Source organism: Larus michahellis, chromosome 15 (genome assembly GCF_964199755.1).
Source record: "Larus michahellis chromosome 15, bLarMic1.1, whole genome shotgun sequence".
Classification (NCBI taxonomy): Eukaryota; Metazoa; Chordata; class Aves; order Charadriiformes; family Laridae; genus Larus; species Larus michahellis.
In genome coordinates, this window is record NC_133910.1 from 14,304,148 (window position 1) to 14,324,788 (window position 20,641).

The window sequence follows — 20,641 nt, forward strand, 5'->3', positions numbered from 1 at the left end:
TTGTAATTGTCTCATGTCCTGTGGAGAACCTCAAGTATCCTTGAGCGAGTAGCTGGGATCATCACAGCTCCATCACAATCCACGGAGCACTGTGCCTGGCTGCGTGCGTGCTGCTCTACTGAATCTGCAAACCTGAAATGTGTGTGGGAGAACTTTCTCTTGTATTCCAGCATGTAATTTAATTGGTGTTTGTTTGGTAATTTGCCTCAGATTAAATTATTCGTTGTCAGTACTGAGCAAATGCTTTGTGTACTTCTGGTGGGTCAGCGTTTTGCATAATATTTCTCCTTCTTTATTCCACCTACTTTGATGCGTTCATTTATTTTTGCTGCGATCTTATTACTGAGAATTGAGAGAAGCTTCTGTTGGGAAGAGGGGGGAGACCCAGTGGAGTTCCAGAAAGGCTTTATACAGTGATTATTTGGTTAAGGGAAGTGCGATTACTTTTCCTCAGATTTAAACTTTGATTTAACACGAGTTCACACTATAATTAATGGGAGTTGTTACGTGAGGATAAACTGTATAGAAATGGAATGGAACCGAGCATGTGAGAATAAGTATATGCTGTCTCACTCTAAGGGAAAAGAAACTCATGTTGTCAGAGAATCCTTGTTTATTGACAGCAGTATAGGCTTTGATGCAAGGGGGATGTTTCTGATCCTTAGCAAGGCATGTCAGTGGTACAGTTGCCACATTAGTTTTGATTTGACTATATTTCAGTTTGTTAATCGTAGATTAATTCTGTGGCCATACAGCTGATCTTGTCTTTTGCAGAGGAGAAGCAGCATGGCAAGATTAAACTTAAATTTTGAGTATTTTATGCAAGCGGGATCAGTTTGAAACAATGTTGTTGTCAAAATCAAGACAAATGGCCTGACTCTACAAAGTACTGCAGAGTGTCTGCAAATGCAGCAGGGGGGTTAGTCCCTTTTCTGAAGCGTGAGATGAGATGAGAACGGTGATAGGTTATAGGAGAATATTTGGCAGGATGTTAGCTGAATGTCTTGGTTGCCGTTTTCATAGCTGTAGGAAGAGTTGGATCTTATTGTAATAAAAAAAGCTTTGTGACAAACGCCAATAGATGAATTTAAGGAATAGTGTCTCCTCAGCTTTTTTTCAGCTCTTTGCTTACTTTCTGTTTCTGGCCTAGTTCCAGAAGTAATCTGTTTTTTTTTTTTTTTTTGCTGGTGTTGCTTGACTCCACAGAGTGGAGTGTATGAGTGGATAATACTGAATTATGAAATGCATTTTGAACAGAGTTTGGTAACAAATTTTGCAGTGATCAGATTTGTGTTTGAAATTTAAGTTGAATTTGTGCCTAGGTTTGCAGACGTTTAAAATGCTATGTACTCAGAATGACAGTCGTTCTGTCTATTGCATTAGATTACCTGAATTGCATGTATCACACTGAGAAGTCTCCTGTTTTGGAAACTTAACTATTTCTTGGATCAGAGCAGAAGCACCAAATCTAATTCCTGGGTTAAAAAATGGAATGCAATGGCAGATAGAGGTACTTAAGGCATAGCAGTAATCTTACTTGGTTCTGAGTGTGAAGTGGCCCTTAAAATAATCTAGGACTCTGTTTGTAATGTCATGGTATTTAAAATATTAAATGCTTTTTGAACCTCATCTGCAAAGGAGTACTTAAATCTTTTTCAGCTGTTAGTTCCATTTAACTTGGAAAAGAGAGGAGGGAACAGTCAGTTTACAGATTTTCACTTTTCATTTGAACTTTAGGGAAGGGTTTTGGATGTGCTGGGGGGGCTTATTTTTTGACCCTAGCTATTGCCATTGCTCCAATGATTCTAGGAGGCAACCTCCAGCTAAGCATAACTACAGTGACTTTTAAGGTATTTTTCTTTTCCAAGAGTCTGCATAAACGTCCCATCCCATGCCTGAAGTGGAGTTTGGTAGTCAGTTCTCAGAGTGCTTCACGGCCAGAGGAGGTGAAAATGAGACCAAGGAGGAAAGGCTGTTGTCTTCTGTTTAGTAAATAAATACATCTTTGCATTAGCATCTCTGCAGAAGAGAGACTTGTGCACTTGCTCAGTTCTACACCTGACAGGTGATTTATTTAATGGAGATCAGAACAGTTCTACTGTTGACAAGGCCTCGCATACCTGGCAAGGCCTTTGTGTGTGTTTTGGTGTGTTTTTTTTTTTTTCTTTTCTTTCTTTCCATGTAGCTCATATGGGCTACATTTACATAGAGGGAGATCAAGGACTCTTTATTTCGTAAAGTTTAATAATGTCACTGAATTTTTTTTTAAAAGTGATTATAGATATATAAAAAAATCAAATTACATACCCCCAAACCCAAAGAACACCCCCCCCCCCCGCAATACTACTCTTCCAAAGGATTGAACAGAATGGGATTGAAATTCGAGTTGCTGAACTTCAGCTGCACGCTTAGAGCAGCATGGCGTTTGAAAAGGTTTGATATTAATGATAAAATCATGCACTTTGAGGATGCATAAAACAGCTTGGATATCCTATGTGATGAATCCAGTATGGCATTGGTTTATGAAGAAGTTGGGCTAAAAGCTAGTTTCCACAAAAAACATTCCCACGGACAACTACAGCTTGAAGTATTGTTCTTGTGGATAAGATTTTACAATTGTAATTCAGTATGGTTTTGGATAAGAGCGCAGAATTGCCTTTTTTTCTTGCGTGTGTGTGTTCTTTTAAATGGATCAGCAGGCTTGTTTGTTTTTCTATTGTAGTTATCTGTACAATAAGTAGGAACGCTGTATGGTTCATTTTTAATAATTAGTACACAGCTGCCCAAAGGAGAAACTGTGTGGGCAAGAGATCTTGTTGATCTTTGTTTTAACAGCTGGTGTTATTAAGGGAGAGCTTCGCAGAATGGAAAAAAAGAGGATGAAAATCAGTCAACAGCTAATCCAAAGATGTAGCCAGGCACCAAAAGATTTACTGGGAATTTGTTCTAAAATTGCATTTGTTCAAATTATTTCAGAATAAAAAGAATGGGTGTGTATTAAATGAGGGAAGTGGGATGGTGCTGGGGAACAGTGAAAAGTTGCAACATTGTCAACTGAAAACAACAGTTTTCTTCCTGGAACAACAAGAACATATATTTAGCATTGTTACCATGCTGCAACTCCTGAGGGAGGCAGCTCGGAGCTGGAGCTCTGCTGCGGCTCATGATTTATCCCATCCCAACAGCAGAGTGATACACACCAGAATCTGCTCATTTTCAAAGCTCTTGTTTATAACACACAGAACAGTGAATCCCTGTGGGTTGTTGCAGCTTTCCATCTGCAGCTCTGGATACCGTCAGCAAAACCCAAATCCTTGTCCCATTCCTATTCCCCCAGGAGGAGCAGAAGGAAGAAGTTAGCATTGCTTTGTTTTGTTTCTTTGTGTTTTTAAATGTGTTTTGTGGTTATCATTAATGCTAATGGTAGAGATGCATCATCTCTCTGGGGCCCAGTAGATTTTAGTAGTTATGAGCCTTGTTTAGCTTTTGCTTAGCTAATGAGTCTGGATTTTAAGGTCTTGATTCTGCTTCTTATCCCCATACCTAGTAGGAAGTAAGTTCACTTAAATCAGTTGAATTGCGCTAGAGTCACCAAAAGGAGAAGCAGCGTGAGCATGTTTGTCTTCAGTTTCAATAACTGAACATGTACAGAAAAAGGTTGAAATGCACTCAGTCCTTCAATAAAAATAGTTGGTATTTCTGACCTTACATCTGGCATTAGTTGAGGTTTCTCTCTTATTATCTTGCTCTTTAAGAGCTTTCTTATATCCTGGGTTGTAATTTGCACATTATAATGTATTTTGAAACAAAACTGTGTCCCGTTGTGGTGTTTCTTGCGTGTATTTTATAAGCAGAATTCTATGCTTGAAAAGAAGCGTTCATTTCTGAATGGTCTGCTTATGACAGATGGTTTTCGTTGTGGTGAAGTCGTGCAGTGCCTCAAACCTCAATATGTGTAAACTTATTTGAAGGAAATGAATTGCTGCTGCAGCATGGCCTTCTATGAAAAGTGTCCTTGGACATTGTGAACAGTGTTTTTTGAGCCTTACCTTTTCCTTATTCGAAGAAAACTAATGTTCGTTTTCAAGAGCATGAAATTTTGACACCTCTAAGATGTACACTTCCTCTTTCAAGAGATGTAACACAACTTTCTTAGACACTTATACTGATAACAGCAGATGACTTGTGTCAAGTCACTAACACCTCTGTACGGCCTTTTCAGGTAATCGTTTAGATAAAAATGGAACAGCACCTATATAATACAACCTCTATAATAGATGGATTTAGGTTCTTCCACGTGTGCCACCCAGGGCATTTAATCTACAGAATTTCACACCAAAATCTCCCCGTTCCAAGAAAACCAGGCTTCCCATTAGCTTTTTGCCTGCAAGAGGACTGACTGTCTCTTTGTCCCTAACTGTCTGGTATCCTTTGATTCACTTGCCGTTCCTTTTAATCACCTATTGCTCATCAGCTCTGTCCTGCTCCAGCTGAGCTGTTCACATCCTCCTGCCTTCCCACTCCCCAGAATTAATCATTCCTCCTTGTTGTCTTACCTTTCGCAGCATCTTTTTAAGTTGCTGCAGCACAAGCAACCACATCCTCTCTCGTATGGCACATCCTCTCTCTCACCTTCCTTCCTGGCTGCTGTGTTAGCACTCTTACTTGCCCTGTTGCTATAGAGAGACCACAAGTTCTGCTTTACCACATCCTTTGTAGGATACAACAGGCTAAGGGGGAGGAGAAGGCCTGGTTTGATACCAGGAAGGCAGAGGTAGAGGGTTGGGGTTCTAATAGGTTTGGGCTCTGTTGAGGAAGGCTGTTCGCTGTAGTGGTAAGAGCAGCCCCTGGTGCCAAGACCAGGAGGTTTCTTGCAGGAGCACCTGCTCCTCCTGGAGCTCCGACACTCCTGCATCTGCAGCTGGGCAGCAGCAGTGACTCAGGGGCTGCTGGAGGCTGCAGGAAGGAGCAGTTTCAGTTCATGGTTTAAGCTGTCAGCAGAGAGAACTAGACATTGAGAGCATGTGTGCATGAACGTCTTGGCAGTTGGTGACAAGGGTTGTACTCACACAGGGAAGCATCCTCCCGTGAGCCACATGTCAGGTTGTGCAAGGCTTCCGTAAGAGGTGGGACAGTGGAGTCACCAAGGCGAGTTCTCGGGCCGTGTTCCTGCTGACCTGCCTGGCAGGCGGAGGGGTCTTGTTGCCGACCCGATGATCTGTGCTGCTGCTGAGGGAGTCGCTCTCGCTCCCATCCCTGTTTTCACAGCTCGTTACTTGGCTTTGCACTGCACCTTGTCCTGCTCCCTGCAGCCTCTACTGCATTTAGGGTCTGGTGGTGTGCATCACCCTCTCTACTACGAGCTCATAAGCTACGCTAGTTTGAAGACAAGCTCAGGATTTTCATTTGTGGGGGATGTACCGATGCAGCTTTCCTGTAGGTGAGTCTTTTTGTTAGGTGTTGCAATTTAATTTGTTCCCTGGCAGCCCTGACAATCTGGTTGTACTCCCAGAACTGGCCTTGCCTCGGCGTGGCTGTAATACTGGTTTTGCTCTCCGGGTGCTGGCCCCTGTGCTTTATGCTCGGGTGGCTTTTTTCAGAAGCACTTTTTATTTGACTTCACTCAGGTTTCCATCAAGGTAGGATTAGGGTATGGCCGAAACCTGTCTGTGAGACAGCACTTCTGCTTAATTAGCAGGAGGGGTCACTCTTGAGTTTGTGGAAGGTGGTTTTCTGGGTGGGGATGAGTGTGGTTGTTCTCTGGAGCAATTAAGAAGGTTACTCCCTGTTGCTACCCTTTGCTGTGCAAAGGGCCTTGCTATTATACTAGGGCAACATTATTTTAAATCCAAATGAAAATTGGCATAAGTATTAGAACTTGCTTTGCTTTACAGCTTCAGCAAAATGCTGAAGAGAGAAAGCATTTCAAGGCTGAAATATAGACCAGAAACTGCTTAATTCATAATGTTTATTGTAACAAGTGGGACAATTGGAGGTGAGTTTATCTAGCAACATAAAATATATTTCAACATAAAACATAGTCAGTTTCCTCTATAAGTTTTTCAAGTACAAACTCTTGATTTCTGGGATCCCCCCCGCCCCAAGCTTGAAATGCACTCAACTGCCTAATGATGCAGCAAAGAATCTTATTTTAGTTTCTGTTTTCTCCTACATAAATCAAGTTTTGAGGTGAATCGGAAGAGGTAAAGGAATAGTTAAAAACCTTTTGGGCTTTATGGAAAAATGCATTTAAGGGATGGCGATGAAGGGAAAATGGAGCTGGAAAAATAAGATTGATTTTTTTTCTGGGGTATTTATTATGCAGCTTGAGTGGAAATATGCATGTTTAGGGTGAAAGGTTAGGAAGAATTTATTTAGTACTCAGAGGGTAAAATGAAATTAAACGTGGATGAATAGGAGATCTGCATGGAAAATGCTGTGATCTTAAATAGTTTTGTGAACAAGAACCGGATATACAGGGGTGATGGAAGGGTAGATTCATAAAAAAGCCAGTAAAGCCACAGCATCATTTCAATGTAAAGCAAAAAGAGATGGTGTCCCTGTCCCTTCAGTACGGCTTCCATGGTGCCATCAGTCCTCCTTGTCTGTGCTGCGTGAAGCAAAAGGTTAGTGTCCTGTACTCCATTTCATACTTAACATACTTCACATGTATAAACACGGATGTTTGTTTAGTTGTCATTAACTGAGGATTTCACTGACTATAGCAGACAAGTTTTGTGTGGGAAGTTGTCCCTCATCAGTAGTGGCTGAGTCAACAGATGCTGAAGTGCTTTCGTATTTTCTGCTCATCTCTGTTTTCTGGAAGGCTCTTGCAGTGGTAGCCTGTACATTATGCATTTTCTTTCATTATTAATTTGCCTGAAGACTGTTAACATTTGCATGTAGCTTTATTGTAGGTCTCTGAGGATCTGTGATCTGAATTCTGTTGTATTCTGCCAGCACTGTAGTGCCATATGGGACTTAACCGAGCCTATGAAGGTATCATCATCTTGTTAATCATTTTTCTAATTCGGAGTTGTTAAACCATGGAATCTAAAAAAGTAATTTAGAATTTGAACACTGTAATGTATTCTCGACCTTCACTTTAATTCCTTTTTGCCTACGGAAATGGGTGAGAGTATTTAAAAAAAAAAATAAAAAAAAGAGGCCGTGGGACGACAAGGTATGAACCAGAGGTGAAAATTAGTGTTTAGTTCCCCTAGTCCTACTTATATTTTTAGGACAGTGGATAAACAAGTCATTTTGGGAGGAAGGAGAATCAAACTCCCTGGAGAGTGGGGCCGTAGAAAGTCTTCAAATATTCTTAATGATTAAGTCATGGGTCTCTTATTATGTTGCTGGATTAGAATTACAGGAAGAATATACTAAATATAAAGGCTTTGTTTTTATGTTATTAGCACCTGAATTTTCAGCATACTCTTTCTTCACTACTTGTCTCTGTCTTGGCATTCTTCTTAATTTCACCTCCTGCACCACTACCTGTGAAAACAGCAGGAGTGACAGTGACAGTTCAGTCTGGTTCCTGGCATAGTAAACACGGCCACTTGAGTCTTGTTTAAGCAGGTTTGACATGATGATCGAAATTGCAGAATTAACTGGTGAAGTCTCCCAGAATCTAATCTTTTGTTCACACTTGAAACCAAATAGAAATCCCAGGACTTCTGGCCTAGCTGTATGGTGGAGTTGGACTCCACATCATCAGGCTTTCTGTTTGTGAAAATCACTTTACCGGACACGGGAAGTGCAGCGACCAGAGGGAGCCTTGTCTGGCTGCAGAGAGCCTGGGACCGTAACTCACAGCAATAGTGGGGACGCCCCCTTTATTTCAGTAGATCCTACAGCTGCAGCTCCTTGGTGGCAAACTAAGGTCCCATCCGTCACTGGATCTGACAAATCTTTGGATTGAACTAGTTCACGATAGATGGAAGTGCTCTTGAAAGAGGAAGGAATATCTTTCTGAGTTGATCTTCAAAGACCACATGAATAACACTTTCTTTATTGCTCAATTGGTTGTACTCCATGTTATGTGCTTTAGAAATGGGAAGAAAGCTTTTTTTTTTTTAATGGCTAACTTTCTTCTTCCCAAAATATTTTGCATAGCTGGGGAATGTGGCTTCAGGAGAACAGTTGAGAAGTGAGTGGATTTGACAGCTTAAGGCAGCCCTTTAAAATGAGGAAAAGCAAATAGGCAGTGCTATTTCCATTTTAAGCATTGTCAGTGTAACAAGCATGCAGCCGAGTTTCAGAAAGAATGCATGAACGTGAGGTTATTTGGGCAGCGGTAAAAATACCAGGAGAGAATTAATGGAAACAGAAATGGAGTTAAATACACTTTGCCTTAGGGATAAAATTTTCAAAGCACTCTGGGTACTTGGATGTCCAATTCCTGTTCAAGTTAATGACGTTAATAAAGTTGTTCTTTCCTCTTTTGAGCTTTAACTTTTGTGTGCATGCTCAAGAATGTGTTAAGCTCTGAACTAATATGAAAACGCTGTTTGTTTCAAGCAACTAGCGGCAGAGGCTCTCCTTTCCCACCCCTGTGAAGGCAGGGGGTCAGCTCCTATGTCCAAACTCCTCCATCACTTGGGGAAGGCGTGAAGTGTTTGTACTGGCATGCACTGCTGTCCCTGTGAAGCTGGTGGAATCTGATGAAGAGGAATGAGTTACAGCTGTATGAGTAGTTTAATTATGTGTATATCTTGATTGCCAATCAAAAGTCTGTTCTTTTTAATAAGCTGTTGATATCACAATAAGTGCAGGGACTTGAAAATGGGAGAACATGAAATTTGGCAGGTTGGAAGGCCAAAAGGACATAGGCAATAATGTGAAGGCTACCGAGATACAGGACTCATTGTCAGTGCAGTATTTTGCTCAAGAGTGTTCTTAAATGTAAACCAGTCTCTGAGTCAGAGGAAAGTAGTGAATGCTTCTAGAACATGTTTTCATGTTTCTTTTTCAGAGAAAGCAGGTGCAAAGTGACCTTTTGTTCCTCCCCGCCTTGCTGTGGTCTGGTGGGAGCATTCTCACTGAACACTGTGTCATGGTTCTTGTCTTGTTTTCTTGCTTTTGTTAAAGAATGCTAAAGCCTTGTGGAATTCATTGTTTTCTAATGTTATCCCTAACTGGAAGGGTGAGTAAGCTGCAAAAACGAACAGAGAAGAGTATGTGTATTGAAATTGAAAGCTGAAACAGCAGCTCATGGAGGTATCCGAGCCATCTGCCAGCTAATGACCGAACCTGCACAGCTGCAGTGGCACACTTTACCTGCTAAACCTGCAGCCATCGCTGGTGGGGATGGTCATTTTGTGTCGAATCCACGTGCTGCTCTCATTAGGCTGCGTCTGGCTGTAGAGCCAAGTCCCTTCAGAGCCGAGACAGATGAATCCTCAGAAGCTGCACTCTTGCTTTTTTTGTCCGGTAGATGCTCCTCAGCCATCAGCTTCTTCCTGGCTTCAGTGCGACACTGGTACCTTTAAAATCCTTGTTGAGTTTTACTGTTTGAGTATGAGAAGCTTCTTACGCCTAGTGCTACAAGTGCTTAAGTTAACCAAAGTACTAGCTAATTTACTGATGACACTTCCCCCTTCATTAGAACTTTTCTTTTTTTCTGGGATTAATTACCATGAAGAGCTTTTTTTTTAAGCTCTAAAATGATTCTGGAGTTCAGTGAAAACTGAAATGAAACATTGTACTGGAGTTTGGAAATCTTTGGAAGAACTTACTTTTCTACAGTCTGCTTCTGGTAAATCTTTTGTGGGATAATCAATCTTATTTGAAGGCATGATATTGTTGCTAAGTACTCTCAAAAATCTGCTTTTTAGAAGTACTGGTTTTGCATTGATTGCATGTATCGCCAGACTTGGGTTTCCATGAATTAAAGGTTATGCTTTATGATCAAAGCATTCTGTGTACTCTGTCATCCCTGTGATTCATTAGCTTGAACACAGAGCCTTTGCCTAACTTCATCTTGCTGAGCAGATCCACGAAACAGGGAGGACTGTCTGTGCTAGGTCCCTCTGTCTGTACTGCCTTTCCTTTGGAATCTTATGCTCAGCAAGGGATGGCGTTGACAATTTTACTAATGTTTTTCATCCCTAAGGAACGCAGAAAAACAAACAGATAATGGAATACCTGACTCCGGTGTAACACACTGTTGTGGGGCATTGCCTGCTTAGTGAAATGGCATTTGGGCCAAAACTCTCCCATGCCTGGAAGAGGCCAAACTCTTCAGCAAAGTCTGCAGAAAGCTAAATTTCACCTTGCCTTGCTGCTAGATAGCGGAGATCAGTGCTTGTTAGTTTATCTGGTTGAGGTTCTTCTGGTTACAGCTTGGCGCAGGACAAGTGTCTCTGCTCGCTTTATAAATAGAACGTTAGCATCTTCCCACAGTTGGTCTGTTCAACAGCTGCGCCCCGGTGTATCCGCCTTTGCACTGCGCATCATGGAGTTTTCTTTTGGCAAACTTGACCTAGTGAGGCCGCTGAAACATTCCAGTAGATCCATCTATGGGATAACAGACCACACCGAGGCAGCTACCTGGAGCCATTTTCAGGTTTTTATTCATACTCTGGCCTAAATGGTGCTCGGAGAATTGAGTTGGGGTGACAATGATGGTGATGGAAGAGGTTTGGACAACTCACCAAGATTGCCTTTCCAGGGTGAACCTGCTGTACCTTTCTGTGCAGTCAGCAGCCTGAATTATCTTGAAGGGCAGGATCTCCTTGAAAGGCATTCTTTCTTATGGGAAACCACGACCTTTTCTCTTTGGATGGGGCTGCAGTAAGATGCTAAGTTAGTTTCTCGCGTCTAGTATGGTATATCTGATAAAGGTGGTTTAATTTGCTTACAGGGATTAGGGAGTGGATCTCCCTCCCTGAGATTTCCCTTGTCAAAGTTGGGAGTGTGTGTGAATGCATGTAAACTTGTGAGTAATGGACTGCCTCGTAGAGTATTTGTTTTATATGCATGAGTTTATGTTAAATAATGTAAATTGTGGAAGAGTAGGGTTTGGGGTAGCTACAAGACTTCTTTATCAGAAACCTTAAAAAGGTCATGTTTGCACTGCTTTCTTGACGCCAGCATAAACTGAGAGATGTAGAGGTTGGGTATTTGAAGCAGAGCAGAAGGTGCCTCATTGTGCTGGTGTCGTACTCCAGACACCACACCATGTTCTGTCCTCATCTGAGCCCGCTGGGAGCAGGAGAGGTCCGTGATGTTACGCAGGTTGTCTTTGTATTCTCCCCAGCTGTGAAATTGTCTGAAACAGGGAGTTGTCTATATGCAAATACATACTGGCTTGGTCCACATCTTCCCTTTCTGCAGAATACGTACATCCTCTTTTTGAGTTAATGATGTTACATTGGTTTAAGGGTGATTTATATTGCTGGAAGTCAGGCTTTCATTCTGTGTAGTTTGAATATTTATTTTTTTTTTCACTTGCCCTTAACCATTTTTTCTTAGTTCCTGGAGCACAAGGCTTAGATATAAAGTTACAAAAATAGTAAAAAAATACTATTGACCTTTTGCTGTTCTTCCTGTAGCGCCTCTTTAATTGACTAACAGTGATATAATTTCAACCGAAGCCTAGTCTGGTTTGGCTGAACTGGTTTAAAATAGTACCTTATGCTAAACTACAGCTAATACGCAGATACAGAAGCCCAGTGTGTCCTATTCCATGCATATTACCTGCTGTCTTAACTAGCTTCTTGCTAGAGTTCTGGAAGTTTTCCACCTCTAATGTGATTCCTATTTCTTTCCTTGAAAATACAGTTAAAACATTTTTGTTAGCACGTAGCAGCTTCTGTGTACGTGACTCTTGTTCAATGCCGGAAGAATCTCTCGTGATACCAATCTAATTTATTGTCAGAGCCAGAGATGCTATAAAGCAGAAAGTGGTATTTGCTTAAAAGCAACATATTCAGAAACTAGGCTTTGTAGTAGTTTTCTGTTGGTTTTCTACTCTCTGCACCTAAGGAATTGGGTTTGTATTGCTTTGATAACATTCGATGGTGGCTCAACAAACTGAAAGTCGCAATACCACATCTTTGGCAGATAGAAAGAAGCATCGCTTCTGTCAGAGGCTTTAATTGTGGCAGCTAAGCATCTGCCCCAAATCTATTGCTGTGTACCACTTTTTGGAAAATGTTGTAAATTTGACCTTTGTACTGCAGATGTATAAACTTATTCTCTATTTTCCATGTAAATCATAATGGTTTACATGCCAATGTGTGTTATGATGCCAAATAAGTGAGGCTGATATAAAAGATCTTGTTTACACTGTGTTTCTGTCAGGATAATTACTCAGTATATCACAGTTTAAAAAGTATTTTTAAAGAAATATTACAGAAACATTAACTCCTTAATGCTGTGTGGAATGGATGATTATGGAATTTAAGTGTTGTTGAAGTAACCAAGTTTTAAAAAATAAGGTAATTTTAGGTTAACTCTGTAGGTAGTAATAAGCTGGCTTGGATAATTAATTTGGATTTAGAGTTGCTTAATTTCTCTTGGCATTTGCAAATCCCAGACTGAGTTGTGGAATGTTCTTGATTGAAAAAGATTTTATTGAAAACATGTGTGGCTGTGTTTGAGGGCAACAATGTTTTAAGAACAAAGTAGCATCTGTATGGAGGTAGACAAGAAGACTTGCTGTAAACATAGCTAATGTCATTTTTTTGTGGCATGATTTGATTTAGAACAAACCAGGCTATAGGGGAAGTAATTTCAGTTCTGTAAAAAGCTGTTCAAAATGATATTCTAAATTCATAATACTGACAAAGCTTGAATATAAATCTATATTTTCCAGACTAAAATCAGAATTATTAATTAGGATATGACCTCAAATTCATGGCACTTTATTAACTCTTTAGAGTACAATGAGGTACTGGCAAGAAGATCCATTTGCTATCCTTTGTCTAAATATGTCCTTATATTAGAAAATTGTGTTCATTAGAAGTGCCAGGATTTCTGAAATGAAACTGATTCAGAAATGAGGAATGAAGAATGGTACTGTATCTGTCTCATTAAGAGACAGATTTCTGTTGATTTAAAAACCCGTGTCGCTATAAAAATGTCTGTGGCAATGGAAAATATTAATAACACTTTCTTTGTGGTGATATGCACTTTGGAAATTATTTTTAGTTCTCTATGTTCAACTAGACTAAACTATTTTTTTGATTCATTGCAGGACCAGTTTGACAACTTAGAAAAACACACGCAATGGGGTATTGATGTTCTGGAAAAATACATCAAGTTTGTAAAAGAAAGAACAGAGATTGAACTCAGCTATGCAAAGCAGCTTAGGTAAGTTGATATGTAAAGTCTGGACTTGAGTTGCATCTGTTCAGAGCCTGTAATTGGTGGTTAGTGCTAGTCAGTTAGTGGTGGTAATTTGTTTGGTTTATAATAATGGCTTTTACAGAATAGCTTTAATTTAGAGAATGGAAAGCTAATTTAAGATACTGTTTTATTATCTCTGCTAAAAATAATATGCTTTGAAAAAGCAAGGTTATTTAGGTGACTGAGTAGCATACTAGGGCTTACTCACGATTTATGTGTGATTAATGGCTCAGGCTTTGAGGATAGCATTGTAATGTTTTCCATGAAATTAGGACTGCTGCGTATAAATGCTGAAAGGTTTAAGAATTCAGCAGGGTAACGATCATTTGTTGTAAAGCAAAGTTTAGGGTTTCGTTTCATAAGACAGACTCTTTATGAGTGCATGTTGGAGAAACTGCAGGTCAGAAAGTGAGTCTCAGCCCTTGGAAATTCTGTTGATGTAGTTAGCCAGGTTGTAGCCTGAGATTTGAGTTTTGACATTTTTATAATCTTGCCACTGTTCTTGTGATGTGTCTTTTGAAAGAGCAGAGTTCCTGTGAATTTATCTCAAGTAGTTAAATTACTGGAAATTCCCGCTATGTTCGTTCTACGTGTCTGGTTCGACAATGAGGTTGTGGGTAAAGAGATGAGTGTATGTGAGCCAGACCCAGAAAATGTATTCCTTGAGGTCAGATCCAGTGTAAATGGGGAAGGGATGCTAAGAATCCTCCCACAACTAGTAGCTCGTACTCTGCTTTTCCCAGTAGGGTAGAAAAAATGAGAGGTGAGCAGGGGTTAGAAGGGAGTACAACACACAGACAGTCCCGCTGCTGCGGAGAGAGGCTGTGGTGCAATGTTGTTGGCAGCCACTACGGTGTCCAGGGTGATAAACTGGAGGTGGTGGAGCTAACTGGGGAGGGGAGTGCAGGACTAATCCTTCCTAACACACCTCCAGTAAATACATACCTTTTTTTTTTTTTTTTTTTGCATGATTAAAATACAAATTAGAAATCTCTCCATCTGCTCTATTTACGGAGATTGAGATCTGAGGTCCAGTTGATCTGTATATCTCTAAAGCAGCATGTCTATTAAAAAAAAAAAAATCACCCAGAATTTTTGCTGCTCGTGTTAGCATGGATTTGAGACACACAATGGCCTGTTATTTACGAGGAGCTGGTGGTTGATAAAACCCTGCCTTTATGGTTATGTGCTTTCTCAGGGGAATGCCACAAGGATTCCCCAGGGTTGCTGCTACAGACAAGCAGGAAATAGAGAATGACTCGTGCAGGAACAAATTGCTCACATCCTATGAAGATGAGAAGAGACTGAATTACAGAAGCCAAATGAGCTGGAAAAAAGAGAGTATGACTGGAGTGGGAAACCCCAACAGAGTATCTGTGTGAGCAGGTCTGTCTGATGAAGAATCACACACTAGACTCAGTTAATTTCTTAGGATGATAAATTCCAGGTGTAAAGAGTGTAATTATAAAAATAGACACTCAAACAAAATGTTTAAGGAAAGTGGGAGATAGTTTTACTTTGGACTGCCTAGAAACTTGGAACTCATGAGTTTTATTTCTTATTCTGTCCTAGACTTCCAAAACAAACTTGGTCAATTTCTTTCTTCTCTCTGTATTTTAATTCCTGATGCATAGCTGCATTTGTCTCCCCACCTACCGGTGTGATTTGCGGACAAATGCATTCATCGCTGAGGAGCTCTTCAACACAATGCTGTTTGGAGTCAGCTGGTAGTTAGAGGTATAAAAGAAAAAAACAAAAATGTAGACTTGTCAAGTGTTGAGATAAAACAGTACTGGGCATTTAAAAAAAAAAAAATGCATCTGCTTCTAATAAGTCTCCTTAAGGCTGGTGCAAACCTTTCTTGTATGACATCCATTTGGTGTGAAAGGGCTGTAGCGTGTCACTGCATGTCATAACATGCAGACATACTATTAAAAAAGGACACGTTAACACAAGATACTCCTGTGGATTTAAATCAATTTTATTTGTAGCGTAAGTAAAGCTGCTGAACTTTGTTTTGTGAAACTTGTGTTTTCTGCTTGGTCTCTGGACTCCCTCGCTCGCTATTCTTCCTCTCTGAGTGTCTACATCTCACCCTGGTCAGCTGTTGATGCTTAATTGTCTTCTATTTAAAAATGTTTCTTTCCTTCCTCTTTATAACTCTGCAGACATATATGTAATATTTTGTTTAAAAGTCTTAAGTTAGGTCTACATACTTGCAGGATAAGTCAAATTTATCTGGTTACACCAGTGGAAGAAACTCCCTGGTGTCACATACCTTACACATTGTGCCTGTGCTATTCAGCTCCTGCTTTACCATTTACAGTCAGTCCTGGTGTGAGAGTCCAGTTCAGATTTGACATGATTGTTTTCTTATTTGTTTTGCATTATAATTGTTCAATCATTAAAATAGTCTGGGAAGGAAGGGGTGCAGAAACTATGGAAGAGTTTTCACTTGGTCCTGTGTTTTGTTTTGAACTTCCATTGGATGCTGACATGCTGGACACTGTGCTCTGAGTGCTGCAGAGGTGTTCTGTTGTCCTTCCCCAGTCACTACTTACCTTACAGCACACACACTTTGAGCATCAAAAAGTGGATATGACAGTGGATAGATAGCCTTGAGGAAGATGTGTTGTAAAAAAAAAAAAGATGAATAGGATAATCTGAGAATCGGGAACCCCTGATGTGAGAGAATGACATGTGAGAGAAAGAGCAAGATGTCAAATAAGTGGAAATAAGGGAGCAGAGAAACAAGCTGGAAAGGCAGAAAAAAATGATGCAGTATGAAAGGCAAATAGAAAAGTGAATTGGAGACAGGAGCACAGGATAACACAGAGTCTCTCCAGAATTGCTATTTTACTGCTGATCTTTGTTCTTCTGTGTTCCCTCTTTGATCGCTGTTAGCTTGGAAGGTGTTACTGCTTCATGAGCTTGAACCGGGGAAGTGCCAGTGTTCTGGTCATGACACTGCACAATTGCATGCTGAACTTCAATGGGCGAGAGTCATAGTGACTCTTACTCGATTCAGTATCACCTCTGGGTTTTTTTGTGTGTGTCCTGGTTTAAAGTCCTACATATGTTTTTGGTTAAAAGACGGGGGGAAATAAAAAGACCTCAAATATATAGACTCTTATTTTTTTGTTTTATAAAGAACATAGAAAATAATATTTTTAACCCAGATACTAATCCCTGTTACATGCTTTCAGAATCTTTTCTGCTGTGAAAGCATACTGTCTGGATTTTTTTTTTTCCCTAGCTCTGTAGCATTTCTACAGCTTTAAAGATTCACATGAAGACAGTAACTCTGTATGTCAGAATTAATTGGGCAGCATGACAGCACAGGGACACGTGTGTTTTGAGTGTGTGTGAAAATACCTTATTAGTGTAGTCTTCTGTGCAGGTTTTCATGTGGTTTTCCCTCTCCTCTTTGAGCAGGAGTGTGGAGGGAGGCATTCCCCTGGTATACAAAGAGTGCTGTAAGACTTGCTGTAATCATGCAGAACAGCTTGCAGAATTCTTGCTCTGCTGATATTCTTTGGTTGAAGCTGCTGCATGCAGAACTAGAGAAGAGGTCATTGTTTCAGAGCATCCCCTTTTCACAGAAGGCAGAGACGGGAAAGGAGATACTTGTTTGGATCCCTTCCAGTAGGGATACTTAAATTTTGAGAAACACATGTTTGTCTGTGCAAAACTGCCAGGGTTCTGGCCATTACTCTGTTTGGGCAGATCCCTCTTAATTCCTTAAGGAGAACAAAAGGAGTAAGAAATGTGAGATGAGGCCCTGCTGTCTCCCAGTTAGCAGTAAAACCAGCACGCAACAAGGAGCGGGTTACACCTCTGAAAAAGCAGCGTCTTTTCAACTGGATGCGTTCTGGGGGTCATCCAAAGAGTTTGGCACAGATAGGCCAATGAAATTTGGTAGTCCTTTGGACAATGATTCCATCAGTACCACTTGTACGTTATCCTTAATTGCTGAAACAACCTTGTAAAACTGAAACAAATGGCTTTCATTTCACAGTGGGCTAACAGAGGCTGCAGGAAGGCATTATATAGTAATATAGTAATAGGGCTGAGTGTAGAACAGAGGAGATCTCGGTACTGCAGCACTTAAAGGGTCTTCAAATTGCTAAGATTTGTCAGCTCCCTGCTTTGCATTGTTTAAAAGATGCGTGGCATTGTACCGTGCTATGGTGCAGTGTGCATCATAATGTCGAGCTTTAATTATCAGCAGGGAGCACTGAGTGTCATGTGGACAGCACACGCTTGTTCCACCCTTCACGGGCTGCTGGGCAGGGGCTCCACCAGTGCTTTCAGGACAGTGAAAGCTATATACTGTTAAATGTGCTAGTGGAGTTATGTTCTTATTCACTTGAAAAGCATATCAATATTTTAAAATTAAATCGTTAGTTGGATGTGGGGTAATGAGAGATGCAAGCATCTGTGCTAATTGGGATAATCAAATTTCACATTTCTCCCAGAATCAGTTAATAATCATAAAATCATCCCCCTTTTGCCATCTCAGTGCGGCTTCACACAGCTTTATGAAGATTTTTCTCTTCCTTGGAAGCATCCTGCTAAAGGCAGGCAAATTTCCCTGGCCATGAGTGTCATCTGCAGCAGACCACGCTTTAATGGGCTGGCTGGCCTTTGGATATGGAGTAACACCTTCTACTGGTGGAGTTTGTTCAGCATGTCTGTGTGCCCAAGGACCAGTATTTTTACTGTAAAAGGGTCTCCTTTAGATCAGCTGGAGACTTGTGTATCAGCAGAAACAGAACTCAGGTGTATTGACTTCGTGACCGTAATTTATTAACTTCTCAGGTTCATAATCTGCCACTTTATTACCATCATATTGACTGAAGAGCTGTGTGGCCCATTCAGAGCCCAATTGCAATCATAATTCTGAAAATGTGTCTAGTCACTGCAAATAAAAACTGAAGCCTTACAGAATGTGTGTGCATGCAAAGATTGCCCAGTTAATTTAAAGGAGACTTTACATTTAATTTTATATATATGTATTTTTAATTTTAGGAATCTTTCAAAGAAATACCAACCCAAGAAGAACTCCAAAGAGGAGGAAGAATACAGGTATGTTCATGATCCACTGCTGAGTGAGCATGTGTCGATGGAGGAAGGGGAAAAGTTTGGGTTACCAACTAGGATTTCGTTTGTAAACCAAAGATTTTAAAGTCAAGTATGAGATAGAAATCATAGATGCGGAAACAGGCTCATATGGTAGTTAGTAAGGAGTTGATTTTCAAAGTTTGGATTTGGTCTGTAACTATTCAGTTCCTGTTATATGTTACGGTTTCTGGATGCTTGGTTTGGGGTTTTGGTTTTGGGTTATTTTTTGGTTTGGGTTTTTCTTCCTCATGTACCTTAAAAACTCTAAGCCAGACGGTATGGTCCTGGCTCTTGGAAGTGAACGACTAAATTCTTAACTACGTTCAGCAGGAACAGAAACAGTTGTTAATTTTAACGTGAAACTTCAGTAGTCTGCGTAAGTATTAAATTACTCAAATGGACTGACGACACAGATTAATAACTTACTAAAGGGATAATGTTATGACACTGCAGAGAAACCAGTGGCTCTTGAAGAGTAAGGTGAAGGATGTAGTTTGTACTCCCAGTATTCTGGGATGGATCGCTGCATGACTTGCTGCAGTTGAAGGACGTTGCATGGCCTCAGCTCTCTGCTGTTGATTCATGTATTCAGACTGTATCTCCCTGGTGGCAGGGGACTAATGTGGCACTCGCAGATAGCGACTGCAGTGCCAAAGCACAGCTCGTTCACTGTACTGTGACACTGCGGACATGGATACGAGTGTTGATAGACCATGTGTCATTAAGAACGTTCCTGCCCTTGATGAGATTAAAGATATTCTTTAAAGAGAACTTTCTAGAGGAGGAGCTTTCCAACAGACAGGCTATAAGCCAGAGGGAGAACCTTTTCCTTAGAGCACTCTGACTCCGAAGTTTCTCAATGCCCGTGTTTTGTAATGTATTGGCTTTGAATGAAGGCATGGCAGAGCCTGGCCCCGCAGCCTTGTATTGCGGGAGGCTGTTCTGCCTCTGGAGAGCCTGGCAGCCCGCTCAAACCCTTGACCTTGAAATTTTAAACATTTCAAATGAGTCTGAATGTGGATACAACTGTATGATTGCATTAATTTATATTTTTGGGTCAGACCCCCAAGCTGCTGTATACAGCTACTCTACTGGCTCGTATTAACAGAGATAACAGCCTTTTCATTTCTTTTTAATTTATTTTTAGTTAACATTGTTTGTGAATCAGTTATTTATGCCATTATTTCTTGAGATATGGATATTTACAGAAGGAAACTTACATTGCCAGCACATCAGCTGTTCTGGTCTGTACCTGAGATTAGGAGTTATACCTAACTATACCTGCCTTTGGGTAGTTATACCATAAATGGGTATTTTGAGTTTACTACAGCATTTTTTGACACATCTTTCATTGCTGGAAAAGGATATTGGAGTTAAATGATTCGTGTGATGTGACACAGAAGGTCCTGTGTATCCTTTGCCCTTTTAAATGTAGTGTTAACCTCCCTATAGTTTCCTCATGTCTCTAAATAATGTCTGAGGATTTGTCATGCGACCTTTGCGTGCCTCGGACACTGCTTTGAGATAGCCTGTCTAAAAATGATCTGTTTTCAAGTTTATTGTCAGTCTGTAGTTCTGTGGCTTTGATCCCTTGTCTTTTGCAACTGGAATTTCTCCCGAGGCACCACAGCTTGACTGGGAACGTGGCTGCTTGTATTGGACTATATTTTTAGTCTCTTCTTTTCAGTTTCTTTTTATTTCTGTTTTTTCCTTGATGCCATTTTAATCCCTACTTGTATCACTTCTCTCTATTTCCTCTAAATCTCTCCCTCTTTGCTTTTCTTTTTCACCTTTGAGTGATGTTATAAGTGCAGACCACTACCATTTAACATTAATAATTTTTCTAGAATGTACAAATGCAATGCTGCAAAGCTGCTGTTGCCAGCTGACCAGCACAGCCAGCCAGGGTATTTAAATGCAGCTCTGTTGGCGCAGTGCTGAGTATGCTAGTGATATAATCTGCTGTTTTGAAATTGTGTGCACAGATGTTTGTTTCTTCCTTTTAATAATACGTGGAATGTTGTATTGGAGATAACCTTATACAAAAAATAGACCTTGTGATGGAAGTACTAAAAATTAAGGGTTGATAATGAACATCTGGTTAGTAAACTCACTACCTTTTTGAAAACTTCATAAACTATAGCTGATTTAAATTCAC

General features: G+C 40.5%; 1 protein-coding gene across 24 annotated transcripts in view; it reads left to right on the forward strand.

The window, feature by feature from the left end:
- FNBP1 (formin binding protein 1) overlaps nucleotides 1-20,641 on the forward strand; it is a 102,575-nt gene that overhangs the window by 18,748 nt on the left and 63,186 nt on the right. For all 24 annotated transcript variants that reach the window (XM_074608589.1, XM_074608601.1, XM_074608593.1 and 21 more), the window contains exons 2-3: nucleotides 13,208-13,323; nucleotides 18,391-18,447. In XM_074608589.1, coding sequence (XP_074464690.1) covers nucleotides 13,208-13,323; nucleotides 18,391-18,447 — 173 coding nt within the window. The remainder of the gene's footprint in view (nucleotides 1-13,207; nucleotides 13,324-18,390; nucleotides 18,448-20,641) is intronic.